We start from the raw sequence: 21,326 nt of genomic DNA, 5'->3' as shown, positions 1-21,326 counted from the left end.
TTGGCAGCCAATACACAGTTTTCTTACTTTAATTGGGCTGAGATTCATTCCTACATGTGGCAGCTGCAAAGATGTATTCTCCTTACAATTAGGCATTGCAACGCTTAGCATTGCTTGGACTTAATTTTAAGTACATTTTGGTGGCCCTTTTCCCTCCACTGCACCTTGGTTGCTCCAGGAGAGAGCATATGGCCCAGTAATTCTTTAAAGCTCATTTTATGGGCCATTCTCAGGCACTTCCTGCTGGCCTTTGGAACACAGCCTTGTTTGTGACTGCATTTTTGCTTATGCTCCTGCCAAATGCTTCCTCCAAAACCAGCAATAAAACCACAGGATCCGATAAGCCCTGGTCATCAGAATGGCTTAATGAGAGCAACCTCGACAATTGGGGTCTTTAATAGCAACCAGCACGGCAGGACTTGTGCCTTGAGTACCAGGACAGCCTGGGCAGGTCACCTTTGTGGTTTATGGGAATTTCTCCAAATATTATAAAATTTGAGACCATCTCAGGGAACAATCTCATACTAAGCTATTTTTCTCTTAAGCAAAAAATGGATAGGACAAAAACAGAAAAGGGTGGTTCTCTCTGGCTTCTCCTTATAGAAGAATAAATCTGGAGTTTATAAAGGTCTTACAGAGAAAAGAAAATTTCACTGGGTTTGTATGGCTACCTTCACTGTACATTGCTTCAAAATAATGTGAGTTATATTATGTTGCTGGCTGGCAGGAATGTACTTGAAATACAGGTTGGATACTTAAAACAGATTTTGTTCAAAGTATATTCACATGAAATGGCACTTAAAGTAAAATTAGATCTTGTCTATGATCTCTGTGCTATTAAACAGTTTTAAAATCTGAATTATTAATTAAAACCTGTGAACTACTACTATTTTAAAATGACTGTGTTTTGATTGCTAACAGAACTTGGGTGACTTTCAAAAGAAGTTGATTTCCTTTTATGTTAGCTAATAGAAACCCCATTGTAATCAAAAAAGGCATGAAGAAATTATGTTACAAGTGGATGATATTTAAGTGGAAGTTAACACAGAATATATTAAAGTACCATGGTCTTATCAACAGCGTGTTATAATGGCTCTGATTAACACTGAAAACATGATTGATGTTAGTGTGAGCATGGAACACTGACAATGGGACACTGAGAGAATGTAATTGAAAGCTTGTTAATTTCATAGAATCATTCAATTTCTCTCTACTCCTTTGTGACAGCTTTCATTTTTGTGACCATTAAAAAGTCATGACAATTTAATGAGACCTTTCAATGATAATAGTAATGAGAAAAAAACCTTAAAATTCTCACTTGTTATTACTGCTAGAAATAGAAACAATCAATATATTAATTTTTGGGTTTAAATACAGTTAGCCTGATTCTTAATGAGTCATATGTAAAATGATGCAAATATGTCTAGTCAGTAATTCACATTAAGTATACCAACATGTTACAGGCTGACTTAGTTATTCTACAGCCAAAGAAGAAAGGGGGGCATATTTGTTTAAAAATCCTCTAGAAGAAACATGCAAGGCACTCTAGTTCCCTGATAGCTCAGTTGGTAAAGAATCCACCTGCAGTGCAGGAGATCCTGGTTCGATTCCTCGGTCAGGAAGATCCACTGGAGAAGTGATGGGCTACCCACTTCAGTATCCTTGGGCTTCCCTTGTGGCTCAGCTGGTAAAGAATCTGCCTGCAATGTGGGAGACCTGGGTTTTATCCCTGGGTTGGGAAGATCCCCTGGAAAAGGGAAAGGCTACCCACTCCAGTATTCTGGCCTAGAGAATTCCATGAACTGTATAGTCCATAGGGTCACAAGAGTCAGACATGACTGAGCAACTTTCACTTTCTAGATCCTAAACAGGTGTAAGGCTAATGACTGCTGAAGATGAAGAGAAAGGGATTTAGTTGGGAAGAAGCAGACTCTATCTTGGACAAATATTTTCCTTATTAAAAGAAGAGCATATATGTATATATAAATATATATGAAATTTACATATATACATCAGTTCAGTTCAGTCGCTCAGTCATGTCTGACTCTCTGCGACCACATTGACCGCAGCATGCCAGACTTCCCTGTCCATTGCCAACTCCCCATCCAACCATCTCATCCTCTGTCATCCACTTCTCCCACCTTCAATCCTTCCCAGCATCAGGGTCTTTTCCAAGGAGTCAGTTCTTCCCATCAGGTGGCCAAAGTATTGGAGTTTCAGCTTCAGTATCAGTCCTTCCAATGAATATTCAGGACTGATTTCCTTTAGGATTGACTGGTGTGATCCCCTTGCAGTCTAAGGGACTCTCAAGAGTCTTCTCCAACACCACAGTTCAAAAGGATCAATCCTTTGGTGCTCAGCTTTCTTTACAGTCCAGCTCTCACGTCTATACATGACTACTGCAAAAAACACAGCTTTGACTAGATGAACCTTTGTTGGCAAAGTAATGTCTCTGCTTTTTAATGTGTTGTCCAGGTTGGTCATAGCTTTTCTTCCAAGGAGCAAGCATCTTTTAATTTCGTGACTGCAATCACCATCTGCAGTGATTTTGAAGCCCCCCAAAATAAAATCTGTCCCTGTTCCCACTGTTTCCCCATCTATTTGCCATGAAGTGATGGGACCGGATGCCATGATCTTAGTTTTCAGAACGTTGAGTTTTAAGCCAACTTTTTTACTCTCCTCTTTCACTTTCATCAAGAGGTTCTTTAATTCTTTTTCACCTTCTGCCATAAGGGTGGTGTCATCTGCATATCTGAGGTTAATGATATTTCTCCCAGCAATCTTGATTCCAGGTTGTGTTTCATCCAGCCCAGCATTTCACATGAGGTACTCTGCATATAAGTTAAATAAGCAGGGTGACAATATGCAGCCTTGATGTACTCCTTTCCATATTCAGAACCAGACTGTTGCTCCATGTCCAGTTCTAACTGTTGCTTCTTGACATGCATACAGATTTCTCAGGAGGCAGGTCAGGTGGTCTGATATTCCCATCTCTTGAAGAATTTTCCACAGTTTGTCGTGATCCACACAGTCAAAGGCTTTGGCATAGTCAATAAAGCAGAAGTAGATGTTTTCCTGGAACTCTCTTGCTTTTTCAATGATCCTATGGATACTGGCAATTTTATCTCTGGTTCCTCTGCTTTTTCTAAATCCAGCTTGAATATCTGGAAGTTCACAGTTCACATCCTGTTGAAGCCTGGCTTGGAGAATTTTGAGCATTACTTTACTAGCATGTGAGATGATTGTAATTGTGCGGTAGTCTGAACATTCTTTAGCATTGCTTTTCTTCGGGACTAGAATGAAACCTGACCTTTCCCAGTCCTGTGGCCACTGCTGAGTTTTTCAAATTTGCTGGCATATTGAGTGCAGCACTTTCACAGCATCATCTTTTAGAATTTGAAATAGCTCAACTGGAATTCCATCACTTCCACTTGTTTTGCCACAGTTCTGGCTCAGTCTCTATGGGGGTCTCTGGGTCCTGGTGCCCACAAGGTTAGTTTGAGCCCTCTGAGCATCTCTGGCGGGCAAGGGGTTTGATTCTAAATGTGATTTCATCTCTCCTACCATCTTGCTGGGGCTTCTCCTTTGCCCTTGGACATGGGTTATCTTTTTTTGGTGGGATCCAACATTTTCCAGTCGATGATTGTTCAATAGTGAGTTGTAGTTTTGGAGTTCTCACAGCAGATGAGTACACATCCTTCTACTCTGCCATCTTACACATGTCCTTCACTATATATATATGAAATTTACCTATCAGGCCTACTGATTTACTTTTTTAACTTGTCATTCATTAGCAGGAAGCTAAGTGTACAAAAAGAACACTCATTTGGGAAATAACACTTGGAGAGATAAAGAGTGTGAGAAATACAATTATATTTCTCATGCCATTGGCCATCTAGATGGTGTTGACACTTGGTGTGTAGATGGAGAATAACAAATTTTTTGGATATTTCCTCTCAAACATAATAGGTGAAAGTTTTTTTGGATATTTCCTCTCAAACATAATAAGTGAAAGTTCACAAAATGTGAGTTTCTACTTTTTCTATTCAGCTGCAAAAGATGTCTGGGAAAAGTATCTTTGGTTAGAAAAGTGTAGTATTTATTCTATAAACCTATAAACCTATTACTGTGAAAGAAATGGCAATAGATTTTGGTAGACAATTAGCAGTCTCTACAACAATTATTACAACATGTAAATCATATTTATATGTACGTGTATATATATCTATATATATGTTTTGTAATTGGTCTTCTACTTTTACCATTAGTGAATATAATAAGGGCAAAGTCTATGTCTGCTTTATTTACTAATACATCCTTTACCCTTAATACTCTTCCTATCTTTTAGTGGGTATTCAATACAAATTCGTTAAATCACTGACTGACTGAATGAATGAATGAAAACAAGTGATTTTCCAGGCAAAGAAACTAAGGTTCAGACAAGTTATACAGCTTAGCCCTTTCTAGAGGCTGGGTGACCATTTTCTAGGAATGTTGAATGATTTATAACTCAGATGGATAGCTTAACAAGACAGTTAGTAAGCTCTCTTCCAACACTGAATGTCTATGATTCTTCAGTGTTGTAGGAAATTACAACACTCCAAATAGGACCATGAAGCTGCTTTGTGAAGGAGTAGATCAAGAGAAATAAGAAGATTTACCTTTTTTTCTTGTTGGTTCAGTCACATATAATTCTTTCCCTCACAACATTCCAAGCTAAGCTCTCACAGGCTTCAATTCATCCCCATATCAAAATGGTTACCATTAATCTAAAATGCTAGAAGACGGCAGCAAACTTGCCACATACCTCTTTTAAATCATGCCTTCCTTGGGCAGGAAAAGTAAATATGTGCTGTGTTTAAAAGATTTCCTGTTGAGCTTCAGGCTGCCTGGGAGATTAAAACAAATAGTGAGTTATGTTAATAAATGTCTTTATCATATATTCTGCATAGTTGTATTAAAATAAAAAAAGCAAATACAAAATTTTGAATGGTATAACCAGTGTACATCGATTGATTATCAACTAAATCTTCTGGTCAGACAAGTGTGAGTATTCATTGCTGTTGCCAGTCTTTTCTTCTTAAAATTTTGTTCTGCAAAACAATTAGTTCTAAACCTGCTTTTCTGTTTTTCAAGATATCGAAGACTTTGAAACCAAAACAAGAAGCACAGTGTCCGTCCGAGAAGGTCAGGGTGTGGTGCTTCTCTGCGGTCCACCCCCACACTTTGGAGGTATGGTTACTTTGGGTCACACCATTAATTCAGCCACTCGGGGAATAAAGTAGGCATTATCAGTCCTTAGTGCGAGTGGTAGCCCTCCATCAAATCTAAGGGACTATGAAAGTTCTTCTGGCTCATTCTGCTGCATCAAGTCCTAATCCAAATCTTTTCTTTTAAAAACATGTATTCACTCACTCACTCAACAGATACGTCCTTAAAGAGAGGCAGTATGACCCTGTGCACATGTGTGAGCGTTGGGGCTTTGCAGTGAAATGATCACAGCTGTAATCTGTTCACCCTACCTGACAAAGAATGATTTGTTTAACCTTTTTAGGCTCAATTTCCTCAGCTGTAAAGTAGAGATACTAACTGATGCCTATATTATAGTTCAGTCATGAGTGTTAAATGAGCTAATGAAAGTGTGAAAAGTGAAGTTGCTCAGTCGTGTCCAACTCTTTGTGACCCCATGGACTATAGCCCACCAGGTTCCTCCATCCATGAAATTTTCCAGGCAAGAGTACTGGAGTGGGTTGCCATTTTCTTCTCCAGGGGTTCTTCCTGACCCAGGGATCAAACCCGGGTCTCCCGCATTGCAGGCAGACGCTTTTACCGTCTGAGCCACCAGAGAAGCCTGAGCTAATGAATGTAAACCAATTAATTTAATGGCCAGTATTTTATTTTAAAAAGAAATCTTGGACTGTTATTTTATTTTTATTATTGGGTTCCACGGAGAAGCAAATTCCAACAGTTGTTCTGGAAACCTCATGTTAACTATTGGAAGAGGAAAGTTGCCCCTTTAATTGGAAGAGAATGTTACAGGATACCAAATCAGATTATCTCCTGGCAATGGTGAAAAGCAAGCAGTAAATGCCATTCTCTGCTTTGGAAGAATCTGGATTAACCGGTGAACTACCCAGTTGCCAGGGATCTAAAACACCCACTGATTCTCACCCCACTGGGGCTGCAATTTCTTAAAATCTGGATGGTTTGGTACAATTTGGTAGATTCTCAGCCAACTATGATCCTGGAGGAAGTCAGTGTAAAAATATCCATAAAGTCATTTCAGTTAGTACAATCCGATTTCACACTATGTTATGAAAGGGAAAGTGAAAGTTTCTTAGTCATCTCCTACTCTTTGCGACCCCATGGACAATACAGCCCTTGGAATTCTCCAGGCCAGAATTCTGGAGGCCTTTCCTGTCTCCAGGGGATCTTCCCAACCCAGACATCCAACCCAGGTCTCCCGCATTGCAGGCGGATTCTTTACCAGCTGAGCCACAAGGGAAACCCAAGAATACTGGAGTGGGTAGCCTATCTAATCTCCAGGCGATCTTCCCAACCTAGGAGTTGAACTGGGATCTCCTGCATTGCAGGCGGATTCTTTACCAACTGAGCTATGAGAGGAAAGCCACACTATGTTATAGTTCAGTTCAGTTCAGTCTCTCAGTTGTGTCTGACTCTTTGCGACCCCATGGACTGCAGCACACCAGGCTTCCCCGTCCATCACCAACTCCCGAGGCCTGCTCAAACTCATGTCCATCAGGTCAGTGATGCCATCCAACCATCTCATCCTCTGTCCTCCCCTTCTCCTCCTGCCTTCAATTTTTCCCAGCATCAGGGGCTTTTCCAAGGAGTCAGTTCTTCGCATTAGGTAGCCAAAATATTGGAGTTTCGCTTTACCATCAGTCCTTCCAATGAATATTCAGGACTGATTTCCTTTAGGATGGACGGGTTGGATTTCCTTGCAGTTAAGGGACTCTCAAGAGTCTTCTCCAGCACCACAGTTCAAAAGCATCAATTCTTCAGTGCTCAGCTTTCTAGTCCAACTCTCACATCCATACATGACTACTGGAAAAATCATCGCTTTGACTAGACAGACCTTTGTTGGAAAAGTAATGTCTCTGCTTTTTAATATGCTGTCTAGGTTGGTCATAGCTTTTCTTCCAAGGAACAAGCGTCTTTTAATTTCATGGCTGCAGTCACAATCAGCAGTGATTTTGGAGCCCAAAATTACCATATGAAAATAAAGTATGTCACTGTTTCCATTGTTTCCCTATCTATTTGCCATGAAGTGATGGGTCCAGATTACATGATCTTAGTTTTTTGAAGTAATGTTATAGTTAGTTTAATAATAATAGCAAGTACTTACACAGTACAGATATAAATACTCTATATGTATTAGCTTTTTAAATCTGTAGAACTACTAGTCGAGGGAGATACTACGATGTTTCTTTTTTTATGGATGAGAACAGTAAGATACAGGGAGGGTAAGTAAATGGTCCAGTGTCATGAATCTTGTAAGCATGAAGCCATACTCAAATCCATGTAGTCTGGGTCCCAGACCCTGGACAGATCCTAACCATCAATGTCTCTTATAATTGATTACCACTTTAGAATAGGAGGACTTTTGGAAACAGATGTACAAATTTTAAGAAATAAGTGAAAAGAACTTTTCTTCTAATATTAAAACAAATATTATTTATGATCCTTTAAAAACTTGAAGTTATTTTTGCCATTACTTTCAGTTTCATACAATCTTGTGAAATGTTAACACAAAAAGAAAGAAAAAAACCCTAATTGGAAGTTAGCAATATTTTTACTCAATATTATTACAGAGTGGTATGTCACTTTGCTCACTAACATTAGGGAAGAGTTACAATACTTTCACTGTTACCTGATAAAATGATGTTATTCCAGAGCACGCAAAAATTTGATAATGCTTATTTTTTAACAATAAAAAAAAAAGTGGATGTGAAGTTGCTGGGTTGTGTCCAACTCTTTGCAACCCAATGGACTGTAGCCTGCCAGGCTCCTCCATCCATTGGATTCTCCAGGCAAGAATACTGGAGTGGGTTGCCATTTCCTTCTCCAGCGGATCTTCCCGACACAGAGATAGAAGCTGGGTCTCCCGCGCTGCAGGCAGACTCTTTACCATCTGAGCCACCAGGGGCTCCATTTTTTAACAATAGGAAGGTTATTTTCCAGTACCATAATCTAAGACAAAACATGCAAATTGCGTTTGTTTGTACTGTCAGTCTATGCCATTTTATACTCCGACATTGGTCAAAGAGACTTGACAGAATCATAGACTAGTTTCAACTTTGTTTACTCTAAATAGGAACAGCAGACATGTAAAATATTTCTAAATGAATGTCATATATTTTAAAAAGGCAGTAAAGTAGGAGAAGCTTTCCCTGGTCACCTTGTCACCTACCAATGAAGAAGTATATGTTGATATTTTTTTCTTTTTTAAAAATTTTAATTGGAGGCTAATTACTTTACAATATTGTGGTGGTTTTTGTCATACATTCACATGAATCAGCAATGGATGTACATGTGTTCCCCATCCTGACCCTCCCTCCCACCTCCCTCCCCATCCCACCCCTGAGGGTCATCCCAGTGCACCAGCCCTGAGTGCCCTGCCTCATGCATCAAACTTTTAAAGCATGTAAAGCTTTCATTATAACAGTACCTGTTTAATGTCATGAAATTAACTCACAGATACACAAAACCTACCTGAAATTAAGTCTAACTGAATAATGAGTACCTGTTGCATCCAAATTATGACAAATTTGACTGATACCAAATTCTGTTATGCAATATATAATGCTCTAGCAGGATTCCAAAGGCATTTATCAATATTGACTTCATCCAGGTATTATAAGGATTTTCTTCTAAGAGCCATGGCTTTCTCATATCTACAGTGACAGGAATGTTGGAACACTATTCTTTTTTCCTTCATATCTCTCTCAGACCAAAACTGAGGGGAATATTGACACCATTTGCTCAAATCATACAAAGAATTATTAATTCATTAAAGTATTAATAGAGTAATTGATTCATTAAATATTAATAATGGCAATAATAACTACCAGTTGTTGAATTGTTACCCTCAGCAAGCACTATAAGATTTTCCATTTATTTTCTCATTCCCACTATTTCAATAATTAAGAATAATAACTTTAAAATAAGAAAGTTGAGACTCAGACTAAGTAAATCAGTTTTCAGTTAGTAAATAAAGACAAGATTCCAACCCAGAACTTTCTGACTTCAAGAATTGCCAGTGGATAGACTCTGTGGTTAATTCTTCAACCTCAAGTTATTTATTAGTTTCAAGAATCTTATACCTCTAAGTTTGCTCAAAGCCCTGAGAGTGTCTTTAACTACGTCATTAAAACAATTCATTCTTCTTTTTCTTTATTCCTCACCTTTTGGTGAGGGTGAATTGTGCAAAGAAAAACCTCAATAAAGAAAAGAAATGTATTTGTCAGATAAGCTTTAAATTGCATCAGTGGACAGCTAGTTGAAAGTGGGCCAACTCTACAGACAGACATTGTCTAACTTTGTCTGTAATTTTCCTTGGATTATATTTATATGTAATTCTAAGCTCATTCCGGTGGTTGGGTGAGTTCATTTCCTTGTCGTAGGCCTAAGGTCCCCATGTCTTTTCTGGCCAGCTGTCAAGGGCCACTCTCATCTTATAGAAGCTGCCCACGCTTCTTGCCACATGTCTCTACATTTTCAAAACCAGCAACAGAGAATCTCCTTTGCATCAGTTCCCTGTAATACTTCAAATCTCTCTAGCCCTATATAGTCCCAGGAAGGGCTCATCTGAATAGGTCAGCACCATCAAAGATAAAGCCACTTTTCCAAGTCAACTGTGCCATCTATTCTAGTATAAACATGAAAGTGAGTTCTCACCATATTCAAAAATCCCATCATACTCAGATGGTGGGCAAGGGTCAATGGGGGTTATTTTAGAATTCTGTCAGCCATAATTCACTTTCCTTCCTTTATTTCCATCTCTCTAAAGGCTCCATATTTGCCTGCACACCTGGCGGTCATAAAGACACACCCTAGAAGTATCCCAACTGGGACAGACAGAGTCAGCAGGGCCAGATGGGGCAAATGTTGGCAAGGCCAAATTTATTTTTATATCCAGTATGTGAATAGCAAAGACTTGCTGTAAATATTAATAAAGCTTCTCATAAAGAAAGGTGCTAAAACTCCATAGTTATAGAAGGCCATAGGAGCTGAAATTCTCATATCATTTTTTGAAAAATTTGGTTCTGTTGCTTTTGTGTGTGTATCTGGTATGTATGGTCTATGTACCTAGTCCACAGCAGTGAATCCCTCAAGGTGTTCAGTAACAAGTGAAAAATCATATTAAATGTGATATCAGAACATCCTGAATTCTTCATGCTTTCTCTCTAATGTGTTCACAAAAAACTTGCAATTTTTTTTCTTAATAAGGCCTGTCAAATATATTACAGTCTGTTTTACATATTGTTTCTTAAAAAAAAAATAACTTTGGGAGAGTAAGAGAAGTATCAACTAGGCTGAACACTAGAAATTTACCCAACAAAGAATAGCTCCAGGACCCAAACAAACAAACAAAAAAAAGTGTGTAAATGGATTTCCCATGAAAATAATTGGTCACGACTCAATGAAATAGTAGAATAATCAGCATAAACCAAACTGAAGCAGTCCTGTTATATGGATGTCCTTTCTTTCAAATAAACCACAGGAGATCTGAGTAGACATTCTTATGGATGTTTCCTACACAATTTTTAAGGCAACAACAAATGCAGATCTAGGAAGGGAGGATTTACAGACAAAGTTTATTTTAGGAGAAAGGTACCCACAGTGGAAAAGAGGAGAAACCTAGGCAATAATACCAGAACACAAAATTGGCACGACTGCTGTATTTCTTAGAAATGTGATTTTTGGAAACACAACAGGAACCATTTGCTCTGTTCTGTGAAAAGAAGTGTATTTTCTTCCATAATTCTACTTCCTTAGCAGAGATAAGCTCCTTGAATGTGACTGAATATATGCCAGTAGAGACGGACTCATTCCTCCTTTCCACCCTCCTAAAATATGACTTCAAAATACTTCAGAGAAATGTAAGCTATAATGAAGATGTGGTGGAAAGAACACACTGAATTGAAACATTTCTTTCCCCATTAGACCTCATTTTCCTTTCTCCTAAACTCTCTCGCTGGTAGTCTATGACTTCATTTATCTTCATACAATATTTAACAATCCCTTCCATTATTTGTTATATGTTTTATCCTTGATTTGGATATACACCTCAGAAAAACACAGTTCTCCTACTTAGCTTCTTGGTTCTTGGCAGAACTAAAATTTGGATAGTCAACTAAATAAAACCCTTTCCTCCACGATGTCTTTAGAGAATTCTAAGGTCATTCCCAGAAACACAGGTTCATGTGACAAAAAATGGCAATATAATGTTTATTTTACTTATTCATATGGGGAAGGGGTCACAGCTTTGGAATGGCCTTTGAACTGCTATGCAGAAAGGTCTTTGCACCTTGAGATCTCACTCAGCTCAAGGGTGAGCTTTTGTTAACATCCTTCATCACCTATAACAAAGATTCTGCACAAGTCAATTTGCAACAGGACTGAAAATGGAGTTTCCTCTGAATTTTTAAAAGGAACATAAAACTCTTGAAGTAAAAGCTATTGGATGAATCTGAAAATAAGCAGTCAATAGATCTTCATGAGTGCAGTGAATGAGCCTGGCCTCACATGAAATTTTGTTTAAAAATGACAGGGTATAGAAATGATGCATGTTGTCTAAAATAATTAAAATCACCTTCACTGTGAAATAACAGTTTTATCATATTGAAAGTAAAGCAACATTCTTTCTCTTTATTTTCTGGATATAAAACTCTCAATCATGGGCTCATAAAAATCGTAGGTTTAAAATTTGTTTTAGAGGAAATGTTCCATTCTCTCCTCAGATACAACTTTTAGGTTTGTTGAACAATTGGATTTATGCCAGTAGTTAGGAGCATCTATGTCTGTAGTAGAAAGATAACACTATTGTTTGAGCCCAGCATTTGTATTTGTGTCAACAAAAATATTGATGATTCAAACTAAATTGAAAATCATTCTCAGCAAAGTCTCAAAATTGTGTTAGAGAATAAAAAGGACAATCATATTGAGAAAACATGCTAAATTTTCATATCCTCTTCCTACCAATTAGGTTTTTTTTTTGTTTGTTTTTGTTTTTGCTATTTCTGAATATATCAATGGTATATAGGTAGATCAAATTGGCAGTGGCAATATTCTTTGTGAATGTTGCTCGAATAGATAAAATTTTTAGGTAAATAGGCCCAACAGTTTCCTATTGGCATAATAATAATAGTGATAATAACCATTATTATTGAACTTCTATCATATATTCACTCAACGAATATTTATTATGTACTTACTAAGGGCCACTCATTTTACTGAGCTTTAGGGATATGGTGGAGAACAAAGCAACAAAGTCCTTCACTCCATGAATCTTACAGTACAAATTATAATAAAAATATAAGTATGGCCAATGATGATAAAAGCTTGGGAGAAAAATAAAGAGCATAGCGAGTGAATGGGTGTTGCTGATGTCAACTAAGAGGTCAAAGAAGCCTCCATTGACATTTGAGAGAAGAACTAGAGAAATGAGTGAGACACGGAGAAAAGAGTTTGGGAAGTAGGAACATCACGCACAAAGGTCCTGGGGCAGGACTGCGTCTGACATGATGGAAGAACAGCAATGAGGCTTGTGTGGATGAAGAAAGGTGAGCAAACGGAGAGTAGATGAAGATGTAAGCACTACTTCCAAGATGTTTTGCAGCCTTTGGATTTTCCTTTGAGTGAGATTAAAATGCACCACATGATAGTAAGCATATAACAACTTAAAAAGTGATCACAATGATTCAGTTTAGAGTTAACAGTGACTCAAGGCAGGATGAGAGCAGTGGACAGGTGGATAAGTAGCCATATTCAGGATAAATTTAGAGGGTACAGCTGCAATAACTTCCTGAAAGATTAAATGTAGATTTTAAGATAAAGAGATGTGTAAAAGATAACTCCAAACTGAGCAGTTGGAAGAATGAAGTTCCATATAAGGGATAAGGTCAATAAAGGGGGAGCAGGTTTTGGGGTGAGGGAAATCAGGGATTTGTTTTAAGACATGTTAACTTTCAAATGTCTAACTTCAGACCAAAAACTTCCAGTAGGCAGCTGAACTGATAGGTGTAGGGAGAAAGGTCTGGTCCGAAGAACTACATTTAGAAGCTATCTTATGTAAATAGTATTTAACACCACATAGTTGGAAATGTATGAGTGCCTACTGTACACTGGGAGTTCGGGTTTCCCTGGTGGTTCAGACAGTAAAGAATTTGCCTGCAATGCAAGTGACCCAGGTTTGATCCCAGGGTCATGAAGATTCCCTGGAGAAGGAATAGCTACCCCCTCCAGTATTCTTGCCTTGAGAATTACATGGAGAGAGAAGCCTGCCAGGCTTACAGTCCCTGAGGTCACATAAAGTTGGACAAGACTGACTGACTAATAATTTCACTTTCATACACTGAGAGCTCAGCTCAGCCTTTGGTATACCCCAACTCATGTAATACTTTCAAGAAAAATTTCTCCAATTTAAAATAGAGTAACTGTGTTAAACAGGTTAGTGCTAACTTGTCCAAGATCATGTGTCTGGAATTCAAAGGATTGTATCTAAATACTACTGCAGTTTTTCTCCTGCCTAATTTTATCTGGCATAACTGACCACAACAGACACTTAATAATTGCTAAATAAAGTACATAAGGATATAGGAAGTATTCTAATCTCTACTAGAGAATATGTGAATATCATCCACAGAGGTATACAGTATCAGAACTGGCAAGACTCTGGCCCTTCCGCTCCATGTAGGACCAACATCTTAGAGTATATTTCTCTAGATTTCATGCTCCATATCCATATTCAGAATCTCATTCACTCCCAGGAAAAACATTTTCCTTACTTTTCAGCACACTGAACAGAACTCCGATGTTACAGCCTATTTAGTTCAGTTCAGTTCAGTTGCTCAGTTGTGTCTGACTCTTCGTGACCCCATCCATGGACCACAGCACGCCAGGCCTCCCTGTCCATCACCAACTCCCAGAGTTTACTCAAACGCATCTCCGCTGAGTCGGTGATGCCATCCAACCATCTCATCCTCTGTCGTTCCCTTCTCTTCCTGCCTTCAATCTTTCCCAGCATCAGGGTCTTTTCAAATGAGTCAGCTCTTCACATCAGGTGGCCAAATACAATCTATTGCCACTTGTTTAACCCAGAGTTTCTCAATATCAGCACTATTGGCAGCTTAGGACAAGATATTTCTTTTCACAAGGCTTGTCCTGTGCGTCGTTAAGATATTAATGGCACCCTTGGCCTGTACACACTTGGTGCCAGTAACACTCCCTCTCCACTTGTGAGAATGAGAAAATGGCTCTAGACATTGACAAATATCCCTAGTGATCAAGCTCACCTCTGGTGGAGATCCACTGGTGTTGCCCATGTCTTATGTTCACTATTTTAAGCTCACCCATGGAGGATGGAAACTGAGGGGGAAAGAAGTCTAGTCCTTCTGTATTTTGCCCTATGACTGACCCTGGCTTCCTTAGAATTGGATCACACCTTGAAGTTTACTCAGAGTTGCATGGGTTTTTATTCCTTCTTCGGGAAGGATTTACCAGTACTGAAGCTGTCCTAGAATTCGTTGGGAGCTAGTAACCATAGGAACTCAGAGGGCCTTTACTTAGTGGCTGTCTGTCCTGGAGAAGAAAATGGCAACCCACTCCAATATTCTTGCCTGGAAAATCTCATGGACAGAGGAGCCTGGCAGGCTACAGTCCATGGAATCACTGTAAAAAATAAAGAGTTGAAAAAGAAAGAGTTGGACATGACTGAGCAACTAAACAACAACAACAAATCATAGAAACTCAGAGGGCCTTTACTTAGTGGTTGTTTGTAGGGCACAAAGGTAATCATCTCCATGATTCCAAACAGGAGGTGTTGTAAATCTAAAGGCATCTAATAAAGTCTAGGTGGTCAAGCAGTAATTGTGGAACAAATGGGAACTCAAATAGGAGTGATTATGAGGGTGTCAGGGCAGTTTTCTGGCTTGCATCATAAACTTGCTCAGCACCAATATCAATGACTTCAACCCAGAAAAGAAATTATTCTTCTTGGATTAGGTCTTTACCACTGAGCTAGCATAACCATGATTTACCACCTAAGAGCCAGTCACATTTAACCCTGGAGCAGTACACAACGTTTGCAGTAAAGTACACTCATACTGGAATATTCCAAAGGGTGGATTTATCCACTAAATCTGAGCACTGTGCTTCAGATTCTTTATTCTGCTCATTTATTTTCTACCTCAAGAAACATGCTACCAATTTTGAGGCCCTTTTACAGTGCCAGTAGAAGTTCTCAGTGTCAGTGTTTATTTTTGCAAGTTTCTTTCCCATGAGATGCTTCTCCTCTAATAAAAATTACATCCCATATAATGGGTATGCTTGCATGTATCTTTGTGTTTGTATTTTCAATATCAGAGTACAAGATATAAGGCTATAAAAGATGTCAAAACATAATCAGGCTCTGGGGAAAATAGGATTTTTTGTATGCTTGGCAGAGCAGCAGATAGTCTTCAATTGCTTACTGCAGATCTTCCATTTCTAATAATAATAAAATTATAGAGGATGGTGTCAGTGTGAAACTACAAACAATGGCTCAGGGAAGACCAATTATCATTCAGTTCTAATGTTCCTGCTGAATCATCACAGGGAAAATACATCACAATCATTAATAACAGATAAATGTCATAGATGGTGGAGAAAATATTTAAAAATTCAGCGATTTCAACTTAAGTGGCTCATGAATTATACATTTAATTAAGAAAAGCCAAATGGGAAGGATTTTAAACTTCCAATTTGCAAGGTATTTTTCTTCTTTTCCCATTAAAAAATATACAAATTAAGCACAGCAGTGGCTGATGAAGGAAAAAAAAAAAAAAGATAAAAGCCCCCATTGCAGGCTGGCTGTTTGGATGAATGGGAAAAGGCAGCCAGTGGGGAGAAAGGAGCAGGGCAGGATGAAAAATAATAGTGACAGGAAGAGCTTGCAACTTTGCGTCTTCACCAGTTCACAGAAGGGTACAAAGGACACCTGGATTCTAGTCTCAGAGCTACTGTCATCTTCCTTTCTGCTTATTTGCCTGTAAAATGAGGGGGTTGGGCTGGAAGAAATTTCAGGTCCCTACCATTCCAGACATGCCATGAATCTGTGAGTTGCGGAACACACTCTTCTCCAAATTCCTACACACCACCTGAAGGCAAATATACAACGTGACCACCATTCTATCAAACCTTCCCTAGTGAGATCTCCCAGAGAAGACTGAGTTTTACCATTAACAGCAATGATTTTCAAAGAAAACTCCCTCACTATCAACACCCCCTGGGAATCTGTTAACAACGGCAATTTTCTGGCCCCTCCTCAGACCTAATGAATGAGAAACTCATTAGTTCATGGTTTACCAAGTCCTCCAGGTGATTGTGATGCACATTGAAGTTTTAAAATCTCTGCTCCAGAGAGACCTTCATAGAGAGGAGAATTACTTACTACAGGTTTTGCAAATGTGTTCTCTTCCCTGCTAATAGTAGCTATAAGCTTGTTGGAGTAATTTAGAATAGCAGGTTAATCATTTATTCTGTAAGATTCTGAGGAAATTGAACCCAGGATAGGCAGTATGATAGGGGAGGGAATGTGAGGAATAACTGGCCTAGATGTGAGTAGGCTCAGATATGCTGAGGTTTTTGGAAGTCTGATGGCAAGAAAGAAGAATTAGACATTAGAAGGACCAAGATTCAAGTTCTGCCTCTTTTTACATGTTAACAGCATAATTTTGGAAGATTACATTTAAACCCCTAGCTCCAGTATCCTTCCCTATATAGCAGGCATATTTGCAATAGCCAATTAACCTCACAAAACAAATTGTAGGAATGATGAAACAAGTATGAAACAAAAGTGCTTCTATTTTTTCAAAATTATTCCTTATGTCATCTTCCTTATTTCTGAGCACATTCTTCAAGTAGCTTCTAAATATCCCACTATTGAAGAAGGATACACTACATGTAGGAACAGATCAGAAAGCTTTAGTAGTAAGGTAAAAATGAATTCACCTAGGGAGAGATGAAAATTATAGTCTCTGGCCCCAAGATTATAGGGTAAAAGTATACAAAGATTTCCTGAGCACCAGTGGCAATGTGTAATTTCTGTTAAGCGAAAGGAGTTGCTTTGGATTTCAGAGGGCTAGAACTTATTCCTCTTCCCACAGAGGCATCGATTAAAGATACCTAAGCTGAACACAGCCCTGGGAATTTGCTCAAGATTTGTCTTTATTTCACAGAAGGTTCGAAAGATGAAGAGTCACTGACAACAGGGAAACCTGAACTACATTTTCTCCTCCTCTTTATACTGAAAAAAATTTACTATCTAGGTGGCTCTCCAGTTTCAAACAAAACCCTTTGAGCATCTCTCTGGTGAAGACAGAGCAACAGGCTTAGAAGTGAAGTAGCAAAGGACATCAGTAAAGAAACTCAGACACAAGAGCCCATATGAAGTGATAAAAGACCCTGGTAGGGACTTGCCAAGGGGGGGGAAAAAAAAAAAAAACCACAAAGATTCAATACCTGGGAACAGGACAAGAATGTCAAAACATATTTTTTTTTAAGTGACTTATTTATGCACAGTTGACCTAAAAGCATAGACTCAGAAAACTCAAAGGAATGTTGAGAGTGGAGTAGACCATTCAGAGAGACATGGGTTTAGCTTCCCATTCACTGCAAAAATAAACTTCTTTTGCAACACCTCAAGCAATTCTCATCCATTCTCTGTTTGGTCATCTTTAATAATAGAAAACTTACTATCTCTGAGGTCTTCTGCTGGAATAGCTCTAAAGTTTGGACTGATCTTCACTGTATCTTAATGTAGTCAAATAGCATACTATAAGGTCCAGCAGCCACAAGTCCTACTTTGGCCTTCTGGACATCAGTGGAGAGAGCTTTTTTTTTTTTTTTTTAACGCTTTGTGAATGTCATAGCCATTTGACCTATGAAAACAACTCAGTTATTTTTCTCCACTTCTGCCCTCCAGGGTCAAAATCTAAGTTCTTACCACTTTCTTTGGTGTATTAACTTCTGGGCTTGGCTACATTTTGGCTACCTATCTCAATATACTTGAGATTTTTTAGGTCCCTCTCAATAATGGGTACTCTGAACATAACATTACAATTCAACCTCAAGTCATTTATAGGCTGTTGAAAATACAGATTCCATGGTACTTCACTCAGATGTTAATAAACCAAATTGCTAGGGTAAGATTAGCTATTTGCACCTTAACATGTTTCCTAATGTGCTCTGAATAAAACATAATACTCCAGTCTAAATAGTCCAGAGTAAGAATAAAGGACATTAAAAGAATAATACTATCCATCTTTTTTTTTTTGTAAATGATAACCCATTCTTGTGTTTAGCTTTCCTGGTACATTATGAATCCCGTTGTTTATTTTTCCCATTTACACAAATATCACATAATAATTAAATATTCAAATATGGGAGGCACAAATTATATAGAGAGTGAAAGTCTTCTATGTTCCTTTCCCTTCCCTTGAGAAAGCCACTGTATACATTCCTAGATTTTTAAATTTAAAAATTTGCAGAAATACACACACACCTAAGTTCTCATGCATATAAATGCATAATTTTTTATGAGATCACACCAAACATTTTTATTTACAATGTACTTTTCATGTAATGACATGTCTTAGATTGCTTTTCTTCCTGAGCAGTAATTTTACAGGCTTAATGACACTTTGTGAATTTTTATGTTTCATGCTTAAGTGGCATTTTTGTTGCTGTTCATCCTCTTTGTTGTATATTTCTCTCGTATCTTCTTCATTCCTGAGAATGATACCAGAGTTCTGGCTATTCAGATGAATTTATTCTTACTGAAATCATTTATGAATTGTTGTCAGAATTTAATACATTGCACATATAATATATAATTTAATATATGTGATTTAATTTAGTCTGTTTTTTGTAAACTCATTATTTTCTTCTGTCTCCTTTCTATCTTCTTTTCTTTCATTCTTTAAAAACAAATCTGGTTCCCTAAGTATATTGTTAATACTTTATCTTTTTTTTCTTGGTTTGAAAGAGATGATAAAGATGCCAAAATTCACACATTCCCACTTTCTCAAGGGACTTCCCAGGTGGCTCAGTGAATAAAGAATCCACCTGCAGTGCAGGAAATACAGGAGGCTTAAGAGATATGGGTTCAATCCCTGGGTCAGGAAGAACCCCGGGAGGAGGTCATGGCGACCCACTCCAGTATTCTTGCCTGGAGAATCCCACGGACAGAGGAGCCTGGCAGGTTATAGTCTATAGGGTCACAAAGAGCCAGACACGATTAAAACAACAGAGTACGCACGCATTTTCTCAAGAGTTTTTGTATATGGATCAGATTTAAGGTCAAAATAGCTTTCAATTCATATTGCTTCATCATGCCTCTAGTGAATTTTGAATCAGTTCAATTAGTGAAGAATGTTTCAGGTAGTCTGCTTCTATCTGGAGAGAACTGATAGAACATTATAGAAATAATTAGCTTTCTTTTTTTTTTTTGTCTCTGCCATGTCTTGCCTCTCCACTAGTTTTAACATAAGTACAGATGACAAACATGAACTGTAACCTCTGTCTGGATAAGGGGTTCCCAGTTGCCTTAACTGTTCTCCTTCAAGCTGTGATTTCCAAATGTGTGATGTCCAAGTTCATCTACAGTTGAAGCCGTTTTAACCATCACTAGTATATTTCCCCTTTTCCCCCCCAACACCTATATCTTCCACATATTTGGGGAGGGGGTCATTTTTGAACCAGTTATGTTCTTCCACTTTCCTTGATATAAGTTCATTTGTATCTAGTTTTCACAATACATACAATTTCTTAACCTTTTTATTAGCACCACACTTATGAAACCTTAATACATGAGACTATTTTCCTTTGCTTAGTGATGCATGCTGGCTAAGTCACTTCAGTCATTTCTGATTCTTTGTGACCCCACGGGCTGTGGCCTGCCAGGCTCCTCTGCCCATGGAATTCTCCAGGCAAGAATGCTGGAGTGGCTTGCCATGTCCTCCTCCAGGGTATCTTCCTGACTCAGGGATCGAACCCGCATCTCTGGCATCTCCTGCATTGGCAGGCAGATTCTTTACCACTAGTGCCACCTGCAACCCCCTTGCTCAACAATATCTAGATAGAATTTAAAAAATGACAACACATAATTTTTGCAGAGATGTAGACCAATTCTAACTCTTATATATTGCAGATAGAGATATCAACTAGTATAACTGGAAAATTCTTTTGTAGTTTTTTTTTAAGTAAAACATGCATCTACCCTGTAGTTCACATCCAGTGACTTAACAAAGAAAGGTGAAAATGTCCACAGACAGTCTTAGAAAATAATGCTTATTTGAACCTAATGCATTGGATTGGCCAAAAATGTCATTGAGGTCTTTCCATAACATCGTATAGAAAAACCCAAATGAACTTTTTGGCCAATCCAATATAATGGTCTCCAAATGGAAACAATTCTAATTGGAACAATTCAATCTTCAACAAGAAAGCAGCCAAACAGATTGTGGTATATTCACAAAAATGGAATTCCATTCAGTAATAGAAAGAAAAAAAGTACTGACAGTCACAACGACATAGGGAACACTAAGATACATTAAACAAACCAGACACAAAATAGTACATTGGGAGTTGGAGACTGATATGTACACACTGCTATATTTAAAATAATCAACAAAGACCTACTATATAGCACAGGTAACTCTGTTCAATACTCTGAAATAACCTACATGGGGGAAAAATTGATAACTGAATCACTCTACTGTACATTTGCAATTAACACAACATTGTTAAGCAACTATATTCCAATATAAAAGTTCAAAAAGAAGTGCATTCTGTTTGATTCTATTTTTATGAAATTCAATAACCTATGATGATAGAAATCTGGTAGTTGTTACAACAGTAGAGGTTGACAGATAAGGACATAATAAAGTTTCTAAAGATGGGAATGTTCCATAATTTATTTTAGGCTGGTGATTTCATAGTGCTTAGACTGTTACAATTAACTGAACTGAACACTTAGGATTTGTGCATTTTATAGCATGATAATTATACCAGTTATATATGCTTCTATATATTTATATTCA

At 38.1% G+C, this 21,326-nt stretch overlaps 1 protein-coding gene across 1 annotated transcript in view; it reads left to right on the top strand.

Annotated features, from left to right (window-relative positions):
- Nucleotides 1–21,326, top strand: part of CNTN6 (contactin 6) — a 319,063-nt gene that overhangs the window by 184,232 nt on the left and 113,505 nt on the right. The window contains 1 exon segment of the mRNA XM_043886787.1: nucleotides 5,137–5,232. Within this exon segment, the coding sequence (XP_043742722.1) occupies nucleotides 5,137–5,232 (96 nt within the window).

The sequence above is a fragment of the Cervus elaphus genome, chromosome 24 (genome assembly GCF_910594005.1).
Source record: "Cervus elaphus chromosome 24, mCerEla1.1, whole genome shotgun sequence".
Taxonomy (NCBI): Eukaryota; Metazoa; Chordata; class Mammalia; order Artiodactyla; family Cervidae; genus Cervus; species Cervus elaphus.
The sequence above is the reverse complement of the archived record's forward strand: the minus strand, read 5'-3'. Positions and strand labels throughout refer to the sequence as shown.